General features: G+C 40.0%; 1 protein-coding gene and 1 long non-coding RNA gene across 5 annotated transcripts in view; both read right to left on the reverse strand.

Annotated features, from left to right (window-relative positions):
• The window catches only part of SLIT3 (slit guidance ligand 3), a 1,179,950-nt gene that overhangs the window by 459,323 nt on the left and 703,662 nt on the right, over positions 1-16,965 (reverse strand). For all 4 annotated transcript variants that reach the window (XM_019506517.1, XM_019506518.1, XM_019506516.1 and 1 more), the window contains one exon: positions 467-538. In XM_019506517.1, the coding sequence (XP_019362062.1) occupies positions 467-538 (72 nt within the window). The remainder of the gene's footprint in view (positions 1-466; positions 539-16,965) is intronic.
• Positions 15,862-16,965, reverse strand: part of LOC109290129 — a 13,796-nt gene continuing 12,692 nt past the window's right edge. Inside the window, exon 2 of the long non-coding RNA XR_002095534.1 lies at positions 15,862-16,405. This is a non-coding gene — a long non-coding RNA (uncharacterized LOC109290129). The remainder of the gene's footprint in view (positions 16,406-16,965) is intronic.

A 16,965-nucleotide genomic window follows, 5' to 3' on the forward strand; every position in this document is an offset into this window, starting at 1 on the left:
GATTTTCTGTTTTGTTACAGGTATTAGATTGGGTTCCAGTCACTTATACTGGTAAAAGTGTAATGACTATACATGGTCATTTTATGATGCTATAAAAACAGGTTGAATCTGACCTTACCCTATAGTAAATTTGCTCAGCTAAATTTCATAGCTGACATACCAGTATAACAGCAGCTAGGCTTACTTGTTAGATCTTTTTCCCCTAAAGAACCATGATCCTTTTAAACTAGGTAAAGACTGAAATATGCTCTCACCCGATAAGAAGATAATCCTTTATAAAACAGGAATGAGGTAACTTAAAGTTTTGCCTTTTTTGGCTTCAAATATGTGTTGAAGGATTTTACTAAAGTTCACTCCTTTTTTTTTAAATATTTTAATACAGTTACTGATTAAAAGGATAAATAATCAAGTCATAGACAGTTATTATCATCCTAGATTGCTATTTATATCTAAATTTAATACTTACAGTGTCCTGATCTTTGGCATATGGTTGAAGCTGGTAACAGGGATGCGGGTGATGTTGTTATTGTTGAGAGTACTGTAAAAAAAAAGAAAGAAACACACAGACTGATCAATTATTTACATAGTTTCACAAACACACTATTTGCAAAACCAAACTGATTCAACTCTTGGTAGTAAGTCTGTAAGTCTGTAATGCTGCAAACAGTAAGCCATGCTGACAAATATCTCAGAAGCAATTTGGGACTTATCATGGAGAATATTTTGGGGGCAAAATAAGCACGAAGTCCACACAAATGGATAAAGATGACCTTTTAACATGTTTTATTCCAAGCAGCAAGGTCTGTGGAATACAAGATTTAATCTAGTGGAAAAGCAGATCCCTTACTACAAGTTTCCCTAACACATTTTAAAGAATTATTGTGGAATGACTGGACAGAGCATCAAGCTGATGTGTCACAATTTGGGAACCCTAGAACCAAAGATTTTGATTATAAGTAAAAGGAGAGATGCCAATTCATAAACCTTTTTAACACAGTGAGTTTGCCAAGGGAGAGAATGCTCGTATTGTCCCTTTGGAAAAACATGGAAGAACAGGTTTCATTTTTTTTTACGAAAAAATATGTGGAGCATAGAATTTGCCATAAGAAAAAAAATATAATGGTCCCAAATGAAAAGTGTATGCACCGGGCATTTCATCAGAGCTAGTCTTGGATAAAAAGTGATCTCAGCTGCTGGTAGGAAACCTTTACAGTTTCTTATGATAAATTAACTGACTAGTTCATCATCAGCTGAGATACGCTGCCCTCATTTATGCTGTTCCTAATTATATCAATGACTCCCTAGCAAATTAAAAGCGATAAAGTTTATCAGTGATGGCATGAGAAATAGAAAATGCACCAAGGGGCATAATTGCCACATCCAGATTGCTCAGAAATTGCAACTACAGCAAACCAGTTTGTTAAAAGATGTGGTCAAACTGGCTATTGATTACGTAGCATTCTACACTGAGTACTACTGCTAAATGGAACAAATATGCTATTTAGCATTATTTATAAACTACACTTATCTGTAATGGTGGCCCAACAATCTGTATTTTTTTTTAGAGTTGTAGTTTAGTTTTTCAAGCTATTTCTCCAGAAGACAACATTTTTATTTCATTTTTAAATAAGGGATCTGTGTTTGTGCTCAAGAGAAAACTAACGTTCTTTACTTTAGGGTCACCACCAGTGTCACTTCCATTTCAGTTGTTCAGGAGTAACTTTTGAGCAGAGGATTTCAGCAAAATATTTTCAAGAACTTTAGAAGAATTAAATTACTTAAAACCCCAAGTACACTGTCATCTAATGTCACAGCCATTTTTTTTGACTGGAAATCAACAGCCACAGCAAACACTCTTGTATCAGTATAATACTATAGTACCACTCCCACTCTGAGGTCTTCAGTGAAGATGTCCCAGGGAAAGTGCAGTTTTGCTTTAATTTACACAAGAAGGGCCTTCTGTTGATGAAGCCATGCCTGTCAGGAATCCCAACCCTGACCAATACAGCTGTGGCAACAGAATTCTATGGTCAGGACATATCCTGAAGGAGCTGCAACTTAGATCACAGCATACAGCACTACAGCTCAAATCAGGTAAGTGGTAAAGTCAATTTTCGTACTCTTTCCTGCCATGGCAGGGGGTCGGACTTGATGATCTGCTCAGATCCCTTCCAACCCTACCAACTATGAAACTATGAAATCTGAACATTTTCAGACTCTGGGGCAGAAGGACTGTTGGAAATCTAAACCAAATCCACAACACTGGGGAAGGTAAGGAAGGAGTGAGGAAAATGCTATCAAATGCTTTCCTCTGGATACAAGCTCTGTTTGCAGGCCAGGTCTTGACCTCTGCTTACAAATTAGACATCCAACTTCAGGTCTTCTGTTAGTGCCAATTTGAAGAACTATTCAAGGCTCACATTGCAATGTCTTTCAGGACATGCATGCACAGTCCTGGGACCTGATCTATGATTACGTGGTTTGCATAATCAATCAGGTCCCAGTTGTGCATATGTTTACCAGTGCTTGGAGCTGCACCAGAAACATGATCTAAGGACGCTTACTTAAGTTGCATTTTTCACAAATTCTGGTCCCTGAAAGCTGTGTACAACTGTGACATAACATACATTTATGGCTGCAGAGTGCTTTCAAAATGGCTGATCACGTGAAACAATAACCCTCGATAAATCAGCGATTAGCTGAAGGCACTATAGAACAGAGTATGTTAGGGAACTTGTGTTCAGGTTCCCTTGAGGGTTAATTTTTCATGCCTTTGTTGGGCTGTCAGCAGGAGAGAGAGAGGGGGGAGGAAGAAGAGGCAGCATGCAGTCTTTGCCATGGCCAGAGCCATGGTGGGGTGGAATGGAGCCCCCTTGCCTCACAGCCCCCATCCAGCTACCCCAGATGGGATACTGGGGGGAGCCAGGCTATGCCCATGAGACAAGGGGTTCAGTTTTACCCCCCTGACCCCTGGCTGTGGCAAAGCCGAGCTGGCAGCCGCAAATAGGGTGGCCAGCATAGAGGACAGTCGGGTTGTCCTCTGTTCTCTATTGATATATAACTGGATGCCTTTATGTCCCCTATTTTTTTCTTGAAGAGAAAAATAGGGGACATAAAGGCATTGAGTTTTGTATCAACAGAGGACAGAGTAGCAGAAAACCGGAATGTCTTCTATGATGACCACTCCAGCTGAAAGCTGCTGCTGTCAATTGGCTTGAGCCAGGGTAGGGAAAGGGAGCCCCCTTTCTCCCACCCTCTACTCAAGCCTGTTGACAGGGGCAGCTCACAGCTGCTGGTTTGGCTTTGCCATGGCTGGAGTTGTGGGGTGTGGAATGGAGCTGGTGGGGAGAGGGGAGGTTTGGCAGCCTCCTCAAACGCTTCCAGAGTGCCCCTGTCTGCTGGCCAGGGCTGGAAGGCTTGAGCTTCACCCCCCAACCCAACAGGCAAATGTCTGTTGAGTCAGGGCAAGGGTTGCTCTAACTCATGGTATTTTATGTAAAGTGCAATGAGTTAGAGTTCAGCCCCTAAACATCTGCTGGCAGCCTAAGTCAGATTGGGGGGATTGGTGGGCAGGATTGGAAACTAGTGGGTCCATGGAGAAGGGTAGTCCATCTGGGGGTGAAAGGGTCTCTGAGGGTGAGGGGAGTAGGAAAAATAGTCCAGGGCTGGGGTGAGTGGTTGCGCTTTCCCAACTCTGGGGCTGCACTCTGAAGGTGTACACACATTTGGTTAGATCAGGTATGGGTTAGCCCAACTTAGTGACCTCATCAGGTGAACTAAGTTAGATCGGGCCAGTCATCTTTTGCCCAATCTAAACTCCCTGGCTAGAAATAGACATTACACATCAACCACTTTAAGTGATCAGAAACTGGTTTAAACCTATAAACAAAGAGATATTCAGTGCATATAAACCAGTATGAAAATGGCTGAAACCAGCTGAATGTAGTGTCAGACTTAGCTGATTTGAGCTAAATCAGTTTATGCAGTGTCTGTCCCAGACTCCTTTCTGGTTTAAGTTAAATCAGACTCCCCCAGCATCCCGGCATGGTCTCTGGGCTGGGCAGGGCTCTCTGCTGCACAGCAGGGCTGGGCCCTCCCCTCTGCTCCCTGGCTGCAGCTCTGGAAGAGACTTGCAGGCACAGCAACATCCACCTGGTTTCCTTCTGCTTTCCCCCTCCCCTCCTCACTCTCTGCTAAGCAGAGATCCCCTGTCCCCTCTGCCTTACACAGACACCTCAGCATTAGCTAGCAGACCACATGCTGGATATGCTCTGTGCTGTGGCAGACAGCAGTGTCAGCTTAGGGGCTAATCAAACCGCAGCTTTGTTTAAGAAAAGTTTGAACTAATGAGAGAGGCTGTTTGTTTTCTGATGGGGTGATAAATGCTGATAAGAGAGCTGATAAATGCTCTGTTATCAAGCAGGCGGAGAACCCCTCCCTAATCCTGCTGGGGCCTGGCCACGCCCTCTTCAGCTCAGCCCTGTATAAGGAAGGGAGGGCTGCTCTAGCACCCCCTGGCTTGTACCCTGAGCCACTGCAGGCATGTGTCTGCATTTCTGGGATATCTGTGCACTTACAAAGTGATTTAGCCTATTCAGGTTAGATTAACCTGCCAAGATAGAATCAATTCAGGCTCAGGCTTTTTGAATGCCTGTCCCTAGCCTCTGAATGCATGCACAGTTTGACACTTAGATCGACTTAACCCTAAGGTTGATTTAAGTCAGCAGTTCCCAAACTTTGACAGATTGTGCACCACCAATTTAAAATGATACAACCATAAGTACCACCAGCAAATTTTTCAGTTCAGCCTTAAATACCACCAGCATTTTTTTGTCATATAATTATAATAAATCCGTTAATGCATACCACTGACAAGCTGCCCGTGTACCACTGGTGGTACCTGTACCACAGATTGGGAACTGCTGATCTAAGTGTAATGTCTCCATGTACCCTCAGTGGAGCCTGCCTCTTACATAGCCTATTTGATGCTACCATAATAGCAAAACAAATTTCCTACTACACTAGTTTGCATTTTAAAATGAGTCTCTCTTAAACATATCAGTCATTGCTTAGTTACTGTATGCCATCAATGGTGCAGGATGGAAAGGTTATGTCAGACAGTTTGCCCAAAGAAGTAGCTAAGAAAAATTTTCAAACACAAAAATAAAACACTATATAGGAATATATGAGAGCAAGAACTGTCCATTGCAGAGGATCATAATTCAAGATTTTAAACCTCAGGTCTCCCTTTCTATACACTGAGAACCATAATACTTATCTACACAGACACTAAAATATTGAGTATTCATGCATGTAAAGCATCCCTGGATGTGCCTGAAGACATGGGAAGCATTTTTATTGTTGCTACACTTGTGTTTTCATATTGGCCACTTGTCTTCAAAAAGAACAGAGGCCGAGTGCAGGTGATGTACATTTCAGTGTTAGTACAGAGTAATACTTCAGAAGTGGGGAAAATACCATGAAAACAACTGTGTGGAAAGTTAGTTTTCAGCATTAAACCGTACTCATAGTTGATAAGTGAACTGGTCAGCAAGAGCACTAAAGACTGCAGTCCAAGCCCTACTGAATTTAAGGAAGGCTTTCCTTTGACATCAACAAACCATGGATTAGATTTAAAGAGGCTAAGAAAATAAAAATAAAGCAGCTTTCTAAGATAGCATACGAAATAAATCTCTCAGTTATCTGCCAGAACAATTATTCATTTACATCCTGAAAATTCAATCTTTGCACTGTTTAATAGGATCAAATATATATTTAAAAATGACTAGATATTTATAATTAATAGTCAAAAAATCCTAGACAGCCAAATCTCAGAATTGCTACATATAAATACTCACATGAAGAGCCCATTTGTTAACAGAAATAAGCAAGAAGTTTCCCATATGCCACCAATAAATAAAAACAAACAAACAAGAAACACAACACTGAATTAAACACCATTTCATTAACATAGTCCTTAAGCACAAACTTCAAGTATAATTGTAGCAGATAACTACTGCACAGATGACTTATTAATATATTATTCCACTGATATTTAAATGTTAACTGTAATGAAGGCAATAAAGCATTTATGATAATAGTAATTATTTCAGCACAAAGAAGGCCAAATACTGCAGTAAAGCTTCCATTGTTCTACAAAGGCTACTAATTGACAGTGAACTGTCTGCATTATGAGTCATGTTTTCAGTTGGGAGATGTTAACCCCTTTGCTCTACTTTGACATATTAATTTCTACCACATCAGTTGGGGGTTTTTTTGTATGAGTGCTGGGGCTGGCATAGGGGGAGTTTCCATGTAGATGGAGAAATGCTGGAGAAACATTCTACAAACTGCATACCAGCCACATAAAGCAGCTTCCAAGCTGCCCATACTTGCCTCCCCAGAGACCATTTTAACCCTGTGTGTCTTGTTAAGAATAAAGGAATATAATTCACTAAGACATACAAAAAGCTAGATCACTTGGTTCCAAAATGATAACTTTTATTAGACCAACTGAGAAATTGCAAGAAAATTGTCCTTTTCTGCAAGCTTTCAGGATCAAAGTCCCTTTGTCAGGCTCTGCGGAAAGTATAGATAGTACAACATGGTAAAAACTTCCCATAGGTAGGAAATAAACTTGGACCCAGAGGGACAGCCTTTCATGTTCAGCATTCTCTGTGCAAAAATGAAGTTTATTCCCTACAGATGGGGACTTTTAACCACCTTGTACCATCTATACCAGGGGTAGGCCATGTTTTTTGGCCTGAGTGCTGAAAAAAACACACTGTCTACCTTTGAAGGTGCTGGAGTGCCGACATGCTGGAGCCCGGAGCAGCTGTTTGCAGCCTCCCGGCTACAGCCGACCCAAGGAGACCCAAGGAGCCCAGTCTGCTTGCAGCAAGGCTTGCAGCTTCCCAGCCTCCTGCTGGGAGCAGCCTGGGTTCTGTGGCTGGCAGCAGCTGCTTAATGCCCAGGCTGATGGTGGTATGCTGAGCAAAATGGCCTTGCATGCCTTGCTCGGCACGCATGCCATGGGTTGCTGACCCCTGATCTATACTTTTCCCAGAGCCTGATGAAAAGACTTTGATCCCAAAAGCTTGCAGAAAAGGACAATTTTCTTGTGATTTTCCAGTTGGTCTAATAAAAAGTATCATTTTGGAACCAGGAGTTCTAGGTTTTTGTATGTCTAATTGTCTCAGACCAACATGGCTACCAAGTACACCTATAAAATTCACTAACATATTCAAATGAAGGTGAGGGAGAAAATCACCTCCCACAATATTCTATTAACTGCTATGAAGTATGTTGCATATTTGGTTCAGACTAAGAAATAAATCCATGGAGAAGGCTGAACAGAAGGCAGGCAGCTGGGAGGGTCCCAGGGCTCTTGAAGCCTCGGGCTCCCTTAGCACTATATGGGGAAACTTACATCATGCCAGGTTCTCACTAACATCATATTTTCACCTGTTGCTTATTGTAGAGCCAAGTTTTTCCTCATCCATAGAAAACACACTGTCCTCTCATTTATATCAGTCTAAATTATTCACATCCAAAAATGCTGAATCAGGAAACAAAAGTTACAGACATTATTTATGCCTACAGACTTCCCACCTTGGGCTGCAATCCTGCCAGATCTTGCAAACTGAACAAGCTCCAGCTGCATCAGTACTTAGGGGCCTCCAAGGACTACTATGAGCTGCATAAAGTAGGGTTAGCAATCCTGGAGGTAGCACGTTTGTCTTTAGGGCAGCTGACATCAAGTATCATACTTTAATTTATACCCTTGGAAGAACTACCCTACTAAATCGCTTCTAACCTCTATCTGGTTAAAGGGGCACCAGATTTAAAGGTACCAGTTTTTAGGTGGGATACAAAAGGGCCGTGTAGCTGTTAAAGTCTGCAAAGCCTTAACAACTTTTCTAAAAGTAGGAATCCTGGACAACTCCCAAATCTGGAACATATAAGCTCTCTCTTTCTCCAAACTTCCCATGCAAATTCAATTGCATGCCACATGCTTATCGATTTCCTACCTGCTCTAAATTATTTGCAGTATTGAAGTGCACTGATAAAAAGTTTGCTTACATCCCACCATAAAGGTGGCTGTAATTTTCTGATAAATGACTCGATTAGTTTATTACAATAGTTGGTAAAGTGCTTTAGAATGTGTTGAAATGAAAGGCACTATATATAAACATATGTGCATATATTGACATATATATGCAAAAACACTATTATGATCCAAAAAGAATTAATTCCACATTGGTACCATTTCCCTTATTGCCTCCCCATCATTTTGAGTAGAAAAATAGGTGTCATGAATATCTGATATTCATATATAGAATTTTTTATTCACAACTATTAAAACAAATACTATTAGCTTCTCCATATAACTCGATTGCTTTACCCAAATGGAAAGGATTTAGATTGCTAAGCTGCCTAATATCTGAAATCAATTTGCAAGACTCAGCAGCCTATCTTCCCAATTCTGCTGGACTGATTGTGAGCTGAGAAATCAAGGGCTGTTTGCAGAATGGCCAGAAGAGATTTCTTTTTGCCCCACCACAAGCCTTTAAGTTATAGTGGAAAATGATGATTTCATTCATCTTTCCTGGAACTGACTGATTTTTTTTGTCTATGTCTATAATAATGTGTTAATAAAGTACACACATCCATCCTACAGTTACGTACTGTAGGACCAAGGATATTTTCAGGCAATGGCATCAGAAGGTTAAACAACATAAAAGGGTTATTTTAACACTAGCATTTAAGCCAGGAAATAACAAGAATCTTAGCAGCCTTTATATTTTTTCAGTCAGCTTCAGCTGAAAAAGAAACCATGCCCCAAATTGGGCCAGAACTGAGGACATGCTTTGGGTTCAAAATATAATAGAGAGTCTGATTTTCTTTTAGATTCCACTTCTGCAGCTGATTACCACAAACAGCTAATCAAATTGCAAAATTATATAGTAGACTACATTTTGATTAGCACTTTTTTCTAAACCATAACAAGCATCTACCAGAGTCACCAGGGGGCTCCTGGTCATTCAGCCATTTGAAACACACCAGACTTCTGTGAAGCGTTTGGCTCTGCTGATATATGGAGATTACTACATTTGCTGAATTTTCAGCTGTGAAGAAATAGGTGATCAGATCATCCATAAAAATAATTTCCCACAGAAAGAGATACGTTTAAACACACTTCTGGTCAGAAATATACATCATATAATGCAGGGGGAATGGAAATGAACTGGACAAAAAGATATTTGGAAACTCGTATCCTGTGTTTGTGTTGCTGTCTGAATTTCTTCCTCATTTTCAGTGCTAGAGATTAATAGCTAATGCCAGAGTTTTATGTTTAAAAAGAATGGTGTGAATACTGCAAATAACAAGCTACTTAGAGCTTTATGCTTATATGGACTGTGATCTAAATCAGACAGATGCTCTTAATGCTCTCCCCCTTTGCTGCCCCCCAACCATCCCCCAAAAGGCCAATTTGTTCAGTACTCAAGTTCTGAGGCAAAGAGCCTTTGAAACTGGGTCTCTGAAATGTCTGATCTGGGCCTGGAGTTGAAAAGCGGACCTTTGAGGCTGGTTGGAGCCGCAGTAGCAGTCACTGCAGCACTAGCCGTGCTAACAAGTGTAACATTTCCCTCTGTCTCCTTCGATTAGACCACTGCTTTATCACACTGTGCTTTTTTGGCTATGTGTGTAATCTGTGTGTTGTGTGTCCATAACACCATGTAATTGGCCCTAATGCAGCATTATTATCTATGTGCATGCAATGCCTGGCTACAAATGGTACATCTGCAGGCTTAGAGTGTTCCCAGGAGTGAATTACTATCATACACCCTGGTTATTGCTTCTCCTGTAACTGCCTGTCCTGGAAGCAAGGGTACATTCAATTTAAAGTGGAAAGGTAAATAATGGTGAAACACCCTTCCTTCCCCACCAGATCAGGATAACAGGAAATATTAAGTAAGAATTTGCTTAGCAGCCTCCAAGCACTCTACAATCAGAATTAAACAGAAGTAGGGATAAGGTTATTCATGTTCAGAGATGGATGAATAAGGACAAAGAAGGGTGAAGGTATTTGCCTAAGATCAGAGTGGAACCAGAATACAGGAGCTGTGATGTGACCTCTCCTGCTGTGGCAGTAAGTTAGTTCGGCCAGCAGAGGTAGGGGGGTGGGTTTGGAAATATTAGAGGGACAAAAAAATAATGTATGGATTAAAATAGTTACATTTCTACAATTAAGTTAAACATCTAAATTTATATTTAAGTACATAAATGTACTATATGCACAGATAAAAGAAAGAGCTAAGTTAACATTCCTGAAGTGTCGACTTTAAGAACAATGTCAAAAATCATGAGAGTTGGCAATACTGGAAACCCCTTCCCCTGCAGCTGCAAGGGCATGGCTGCCTCCCCTTTCCCAGGGAGTGAAGCCCCATGTTTTACCAAACGCCCATGCCAGTGGCTTCAGCAGCATCCGCTCAGGGCCAGGCTGGAAACACCCCTCCCAACCAAAGTCCCACTAAGCACCAGCAGCAGTGCCAGCGCCTGCTCAGAGCCAGGTTGGCCACCCCATACCCCGCAAAGCCTCACACCCCACTGAATGCCAGCACAAGGAGCAGCAGCAGTGCCACTCAGGCCCAAGCTAGACATCCCCTCCTCCAAATCCCCCTCAAGCACCAGCAGCAGTGGCAGGGGAAGGCAGCAGCTGCAGCTCCGCTCCCCACTCTCCTCCCTCTGCCTGTGCCATGGCCCTGCCAGGCCTCGCTTACCCAGGGCCCTGCCCTACCCTGCCCTGCCACTGCCAGACTGCTCCCCCCTTCCCCCCACCTAGGGACATTGTATAAAGATAGACAAATACAAGAGTTACAGATTCTCCATTCCCTCCTTCCTGCAGCTGCAGTTGACAGCTCATAGCAGCTGAGTCAGAGCTGAGTTCAAGCCGAACTCTGAGTGAGGATAGGGAAATGGGAGAACCATAAAGGCATCTGGGATGCTGTGGACTGAGACCTAACTTGAGTGATGAGGGGATCTAGTACAGACGTTTGATAGACTGGTCTAACCTAAATCAATTAAGTCTGATAACTACATCCATCCAGGTCTATCCTGGAGCAGGTTCCACCATTTTTAAACCAGCCTATGTGCACTGAACTTCTGTTCTGTTGCAGGTTTAGCCCAGTTTCTGATGACTTATATTGGTTAATATGTAATGCCTGTAACTGGCCTTATGTTCCAGGTCTTGTCCCTGGTGCTTTAGTAATGCGGTTTGTAGAGGTATTTAGTAATGGCTTGATATGCAAAGGTGCTCAGTACCTGCGGCTCCTAATAATTACACTGGGAGACAGGATAAAAGTGCACTTCCAAAAATCAGAACCTACATTTATTTTCAGTAGCTAAATACCCAGTTTGTGCACTTGCATTTTCTACACCATTATAATTACTGCCCCTTGGCAGGACTTTTGGGTCCTGGGGTGCAAGTTTTTGTATTTTCAGTACCTGTAAAGTGCTGGTATTTTTAGCCTAGGTCAAAATATACTAGAATTAAATAAACTGTTTAGTATTTCTTAAGGGTCTTTGATGAACAAAACAAAGTGGCTCTGGCAGTGACTCTCTCACAGCTGAGCTGCCTTAACTATCCTTGGCCTCTACTTTTGAAGCTGCGAAGAACAGCTGTTGCCAAGCATGATCCAAAGCTTCCTTGAATCCCTTCACATTTTTGGTCAGTTCTGGGTGCCTCCTGTACTAAATTCTTTGATCTCCCCACAGAGCATTTAAATTAAAGCCCATAACCACTGTGTGGGTATATAATGAAAACAACTGATGCTGCACTGATTAATCCATTACTCTTGACTGCTGGAAAACATAATGATCTCACAATGGGCTTTATTCACTGACATACAGCAGTTGAGCTCTAATTTGACACCTCAAATTAGCAGCAAAAGCAATAACAGCTGGGTTTTTTGTCTCAATATTTGTACCCAACTCTGAAGTGATTTGGCACCATGCAAATGTTATTTTTAAACACAACATTAGCACAGGCAAGTAACATTCTAAATGGTCTCCAGGTGTCATGTAAAATCTACAGAAATTAATAAAAACAATTAGCTGCCAATTTTTGGTTCTTTTCTTTGTTTATCTTTATGAACAAATTCACTATTTATCTGTTTTTCAACCACTCCTGCCTCTGCCCCAAAAATGTTATCAAAGATACAAGTGATTGTGACATTTTTAACTCAGGTGTCTAACTTGGGAAAAATAACAAACCAAAGGAAACAAGAAAAAACGAAAACATTTTTGTCAGAACTGTATGAATAAGCAGAATGCTTTTATTGGCAGGACTAGTAGTACTGCCTAATCTTTTGGTTATTTAATGCTTCCCGTTTGCATTTCATGCATTTGATCTGGTTTTCAGTTGCTTGTAACTTTGGCAAACTTTATCCATTTAGGCTGACATTTTACAAGACGGGTATCTCTCTCTCACTGATTTCCCTTCAAAGTTTCAACCAGAATGAGCTTGTCTTTTTTCAAGAATATAGCTAAGGAAAAAAATTCAGTGGTGGTCACTTTCTAGTGCCTCTATAGCACAGCTCATTTTAGGTAAAAGAGAAAAAAATGTGCCAGGCAGAAGCCTTTGTATCAAGGCTGTGCATTTTGTAATTGCCATGAAAATCTGCCAAATTTGACTAAGTTACAGGTCACACGTACTCAATAGAAACTTCTTGTAGTTTGTTAGCAAAAATTACCTAAGATTTTAAGGATGATCAAGCTTCTTACCACTCTCAGAGCTAACCAAATTACACATATAACAGTGCCCATTCACTGGCTATACATAGGTCCACCTTTTCACATTCACGATTTTGTGTTAGAGGCAACATTAATGTTACTGTTTAAGTTAAGTCTGCAGTGAAGCAAATCTCAGCTACCAAGGGTTTTCTAAAGGCCTACGGTTGCTTATAGATGTTTAGCACCCCCTATCCCCCTCCCCAAAAAACAACCCCCCACCAAAAAAACCCCCAAACCGACACATTTTACCAGAAGAAGCAGCATCCATATAGATCAGGTGCTTCAGTAGGGCTTTTTGGCACTTTTATCTAATAGGGGGCTGAGTTTAAAGTTAAGTACCATTTTGGGTTTTTTTAATGTCTGTAAGTAACCTATGTTCTGTTTTCATGGAGGTTAATGATGGGGGAGGAGGTCACATGAAACTCTTGCAAGTTTATAGTTAGATCTTATGTATTTATACACCATGTTTTTAATTATTAATTACTAACAGGTACAACTTCCTTTTCTAAATTCTTCATATAATATGATTAAACACTTTGGATAGGAAATTAATTAAATTTTAAACTTAACTAAACCAAACATTTCCTGTGAAGCAGTTAACACTTGTGGCTGCTACAATAAAAATGACTATTATTTGTTATACATTCTGTAGAATCTCAGAACTGTTTTCCTCAGCAATGCTTTAAAGACTTTTCTCAAGATAGAAGATAATCTTATGTGAGGACTGTCATTTTCATATTAGCCATAAAACCACATTACAAACAAACACTATTTTCATTCTTGGTGGACATGGATAAAGTGGTAAAGAGACTACAGTGCCATCTCAAAATGGGTAATTCTTTGCTGGGTCTATAAAGAACTACTAAAATGTTATTAAAAATTCTTGAAGTTTTGAACTTGAAAGAAAGAGCTTTAAGAAAACCAGGGAGCTGTCATCCTGTACATGGTGCCAATTTAATCCAAGCCTATATGTTCTTGTATTATAAGAAAGGTTTTCTCATCAGCTTTGATATAAAATATTTTCATGAAAATATTGGACAACATCTAGCACAAGAGACATAATGGGCTGGAAAAAATGTATGTGCCTTCTTCTGTATAGGAAGAGAAAACCTCCTCAGCAGGATATTGGAAAATGGCTTATTTAGGGCCATATAAATACTTGGGTTTTGGCTTTCCATCCAACAGGGTTCTCAGCCCTAATGAGCTGGACAGTATTTTATTGATACCCCTAAATCCTAGGCACACTTGGTTCAAATGAGTTCAAGACTTCAAGATATAGGGATGAAATGGAAACTTTTAGTTCTTAAAAAAAGTTCTTCAGGGTAACTACCTTAAAGAATATAGCAAAAAAGTTTATACTTCAGATCCAGTGCTGTTTCTAGGTATCTGACTAACCTTGGATGACTACATTTTCTTATTAGTGTTTATTTCTATATGTTTTGGTTTTATTCTACAATCAAGAAGATGCTCAACTATATGATAGACATTCTACTACTGTCAAGCATTTTATTCCCAAAGAGGCAGTCTTACAAGCTACCCCTCTCCATTTAAGACTTGAGTGTGTCATGTCTCTTAACTCTTAGGCAAGAAGAAGAGTATTTGTGTGTGGGAAACCAAGCACCTCCTGCTGCTAAAGTATTTCAATACTTACATTTTCTCAGCTACTGTCATTAAATACCTTTCATCTTTCAATACGTCATCACTTTGAAAGGTGGTGAACCTCCATTGAAAATATTCAGAATCTGTATTGCACAAAGTTCTCTGTTGTAATCTGGGGTGACAGTAGTAGAGGTGTGTTCTATTTATAGATCCGTTGCTTTCAGGATGTGAAGTAATTCTACTTAAGCAAATTGGGCAGCTAAAAACAGTTAAAAGTAGACATTAACTCAATTTTTTGGTGATTCTTTAAGCACCTAGTTTATTGAACAGCCTTTCTTTGGGTTAAGGACATAAATATTTTTACCCTAGACTACCATTAACAACAATTGATCAGGGTGATGTTCAGTATTTCAACTGAAAACCTTATTCAAACTGTGATTCCAGAAAAGTGTCATTAGGAATTGTTCAGCTAATACCAAGCCATTACATGTGTATAAAGTAGGTTAATGATTTACTTTATATAAATTCTGGTAGTTTTATTAAGACAAGAGCACTTACTCCATCCTTTTGCTGAGAATCTTTAATGCCATTGATTGCTACTTTATTCTAAAAAAACTTATGGTGTACTATGTACTCTCTAACATTAAGTCAAACTTGCTCTGAACTTCCCTCCCCTCCATACTGCTGCAATCCAACAATTTTGTCCTCTTCCAAATACTTGTTCCCAACAATCACTATAGAAAGCTTTAGTTTTACCTTTGCCAGTTTATATGTTGCTCCTCTATACAGAATTTAAAACTTGAACATTTTAAGCAATATAAATAAAAAAAATCAGTGGTGGAAGGAAGATTACAAGATCAAGAGAACAGCTTTGTGGGGGTTATTTTACTACTGCTTTTTAAAAAAAATAAATAAATACAGGGTGCTCTATCAAATGGTGTTAGTATTTTCAATAACAACACAATAGAAACCAGTTTTATTTATCTTCACAAAATGTTATGAATTAAATCTCTGCCCAAAGGCTAAAAGTACTTCAGTGAATCATGCTGGGAGAGATCATATTGTAGTTGCAAGCCCCACTATGTTAATAATTTCCTGTAAATTATTCTGACAATGGAAAAGAAAGCCGTTTCTGCATACGCTGAATAAGCTATGTTGTAACAGCTAAAATGGCACTGTTGTTTCCATTATGACATCTAATTTTCAGGTTTGTTATTACTCACTAAAACAAATCTGAACAATCAAGTCCAATTACCATCACTGTGCCCAATTAAATGCCCACTAAAGTCAACTGGAAACTATTGAGTCACGCCCTTACAGCTTATTTACTTGGGAGAGGATTTTCAAGTGAGCCAAAGGGAATTAGGAGCTGAATTCCTATTTTACTTCAATGGAATTTGGCATCTAAATCATGTAGGTGCCTTTAAAAATCCCAGTCTTTAATAATAATACATATTTCAAACACTGATAGATCATATTCTATATTGCACAGTAATTAACTTTACAGAACGATCATTTACTAAATGCTAAGCTTCCAGAGGTCTCCGCTTTATTCTACAATTCATCATGTATTCTACTTTATGGGTCCAAATTAGCTTCAGTGGAAGATAACAGAAACTGGATCAGGTACTCTACATATAATACACTGAAAGCAGACCTTACACAATCCCAAGGCAGGCAAGAAAACATTATTAACCAGAGGGAACTTTTATAAATCTTCAATTCAGAACATCAGCCTGTGGGCAATATGAAGTTGATTTTTCGCTTCCAAACTAAAAGGGTGTTTTACCCAACTCTTTCCATTACAGGGACAGCCTTAAAAAAATTAAAACAATTCAAACTAATGGAAACCAACTGTAGGGGCTGGAAGGAACAAGCAGCTGGACTCCACATCTTCAGAAAGAGATTGGGGGAATCCAATGATCTTCATTCCCTACTCCTAAGGTAAAGCCTTATCATATAACATCACCAGGGTGCTACAGGCTCTTGCAGAACTCTATAAAAAGAAATTCTAAAAAAAAGCAAAAAACAAATTATTTTATAATTTAATTCAGGAGAGAATGACCTCATATTCTTCTCTTGTTTCTGATCTGAATCCAACCTAACAAAAGTTATCCTCTTATGAAGTTGTTTTCCCCCCCTTGAAGTACACATTTTTTCAAACTTTTTTTTATAAACCAAGTTAAGTGAAGTGCTAGCCAAAATTCTGAAGCCTGCCTTGTGCATAGTGATATGACTAGGGATCCAGGTTTTCTGTTTCCTGCGGAAAAATGGGAAAAAATGCAGATTTTTCCCTTTTAACTGAGAAAAATGCAGATTTTTCATTTTAATGGAGAAACACGGGGATTTTTAACTTTTGCAAGGAGCTCTCTTCAAGCTGGCAGCATTCCAGCCTGCAAGGGGCTGGTGGGAGTGAGAGAAGGGTCATCAGGTAGGGGGTGCCATGTGTATGTCTGTACTTACACATGCACATGGCTGCCAGGCAGCCTGGAGATCAGCTCCCGCAGGTAGCCTGATGTGGGGGGTGGGGAGAGGGAGGGAAGGATTGAGGCCCCTTCATAGGGAGAGAGG

This window comes from Gavialis gangeticus, unplaced genomic scaffold (genome assembly GCF_001723915.1).
Source record: "Gavialis gangeticus isolate Ggan-Ray unplaced genomic scaffold, GavGan_comp1, whole genome shotgun sequence".
Lineage (NCBI taxonomy): Eukaryota > Metazoa > Chordata > Crocodylia > Gavialidae > Gavialis > Gavialis gangeticus.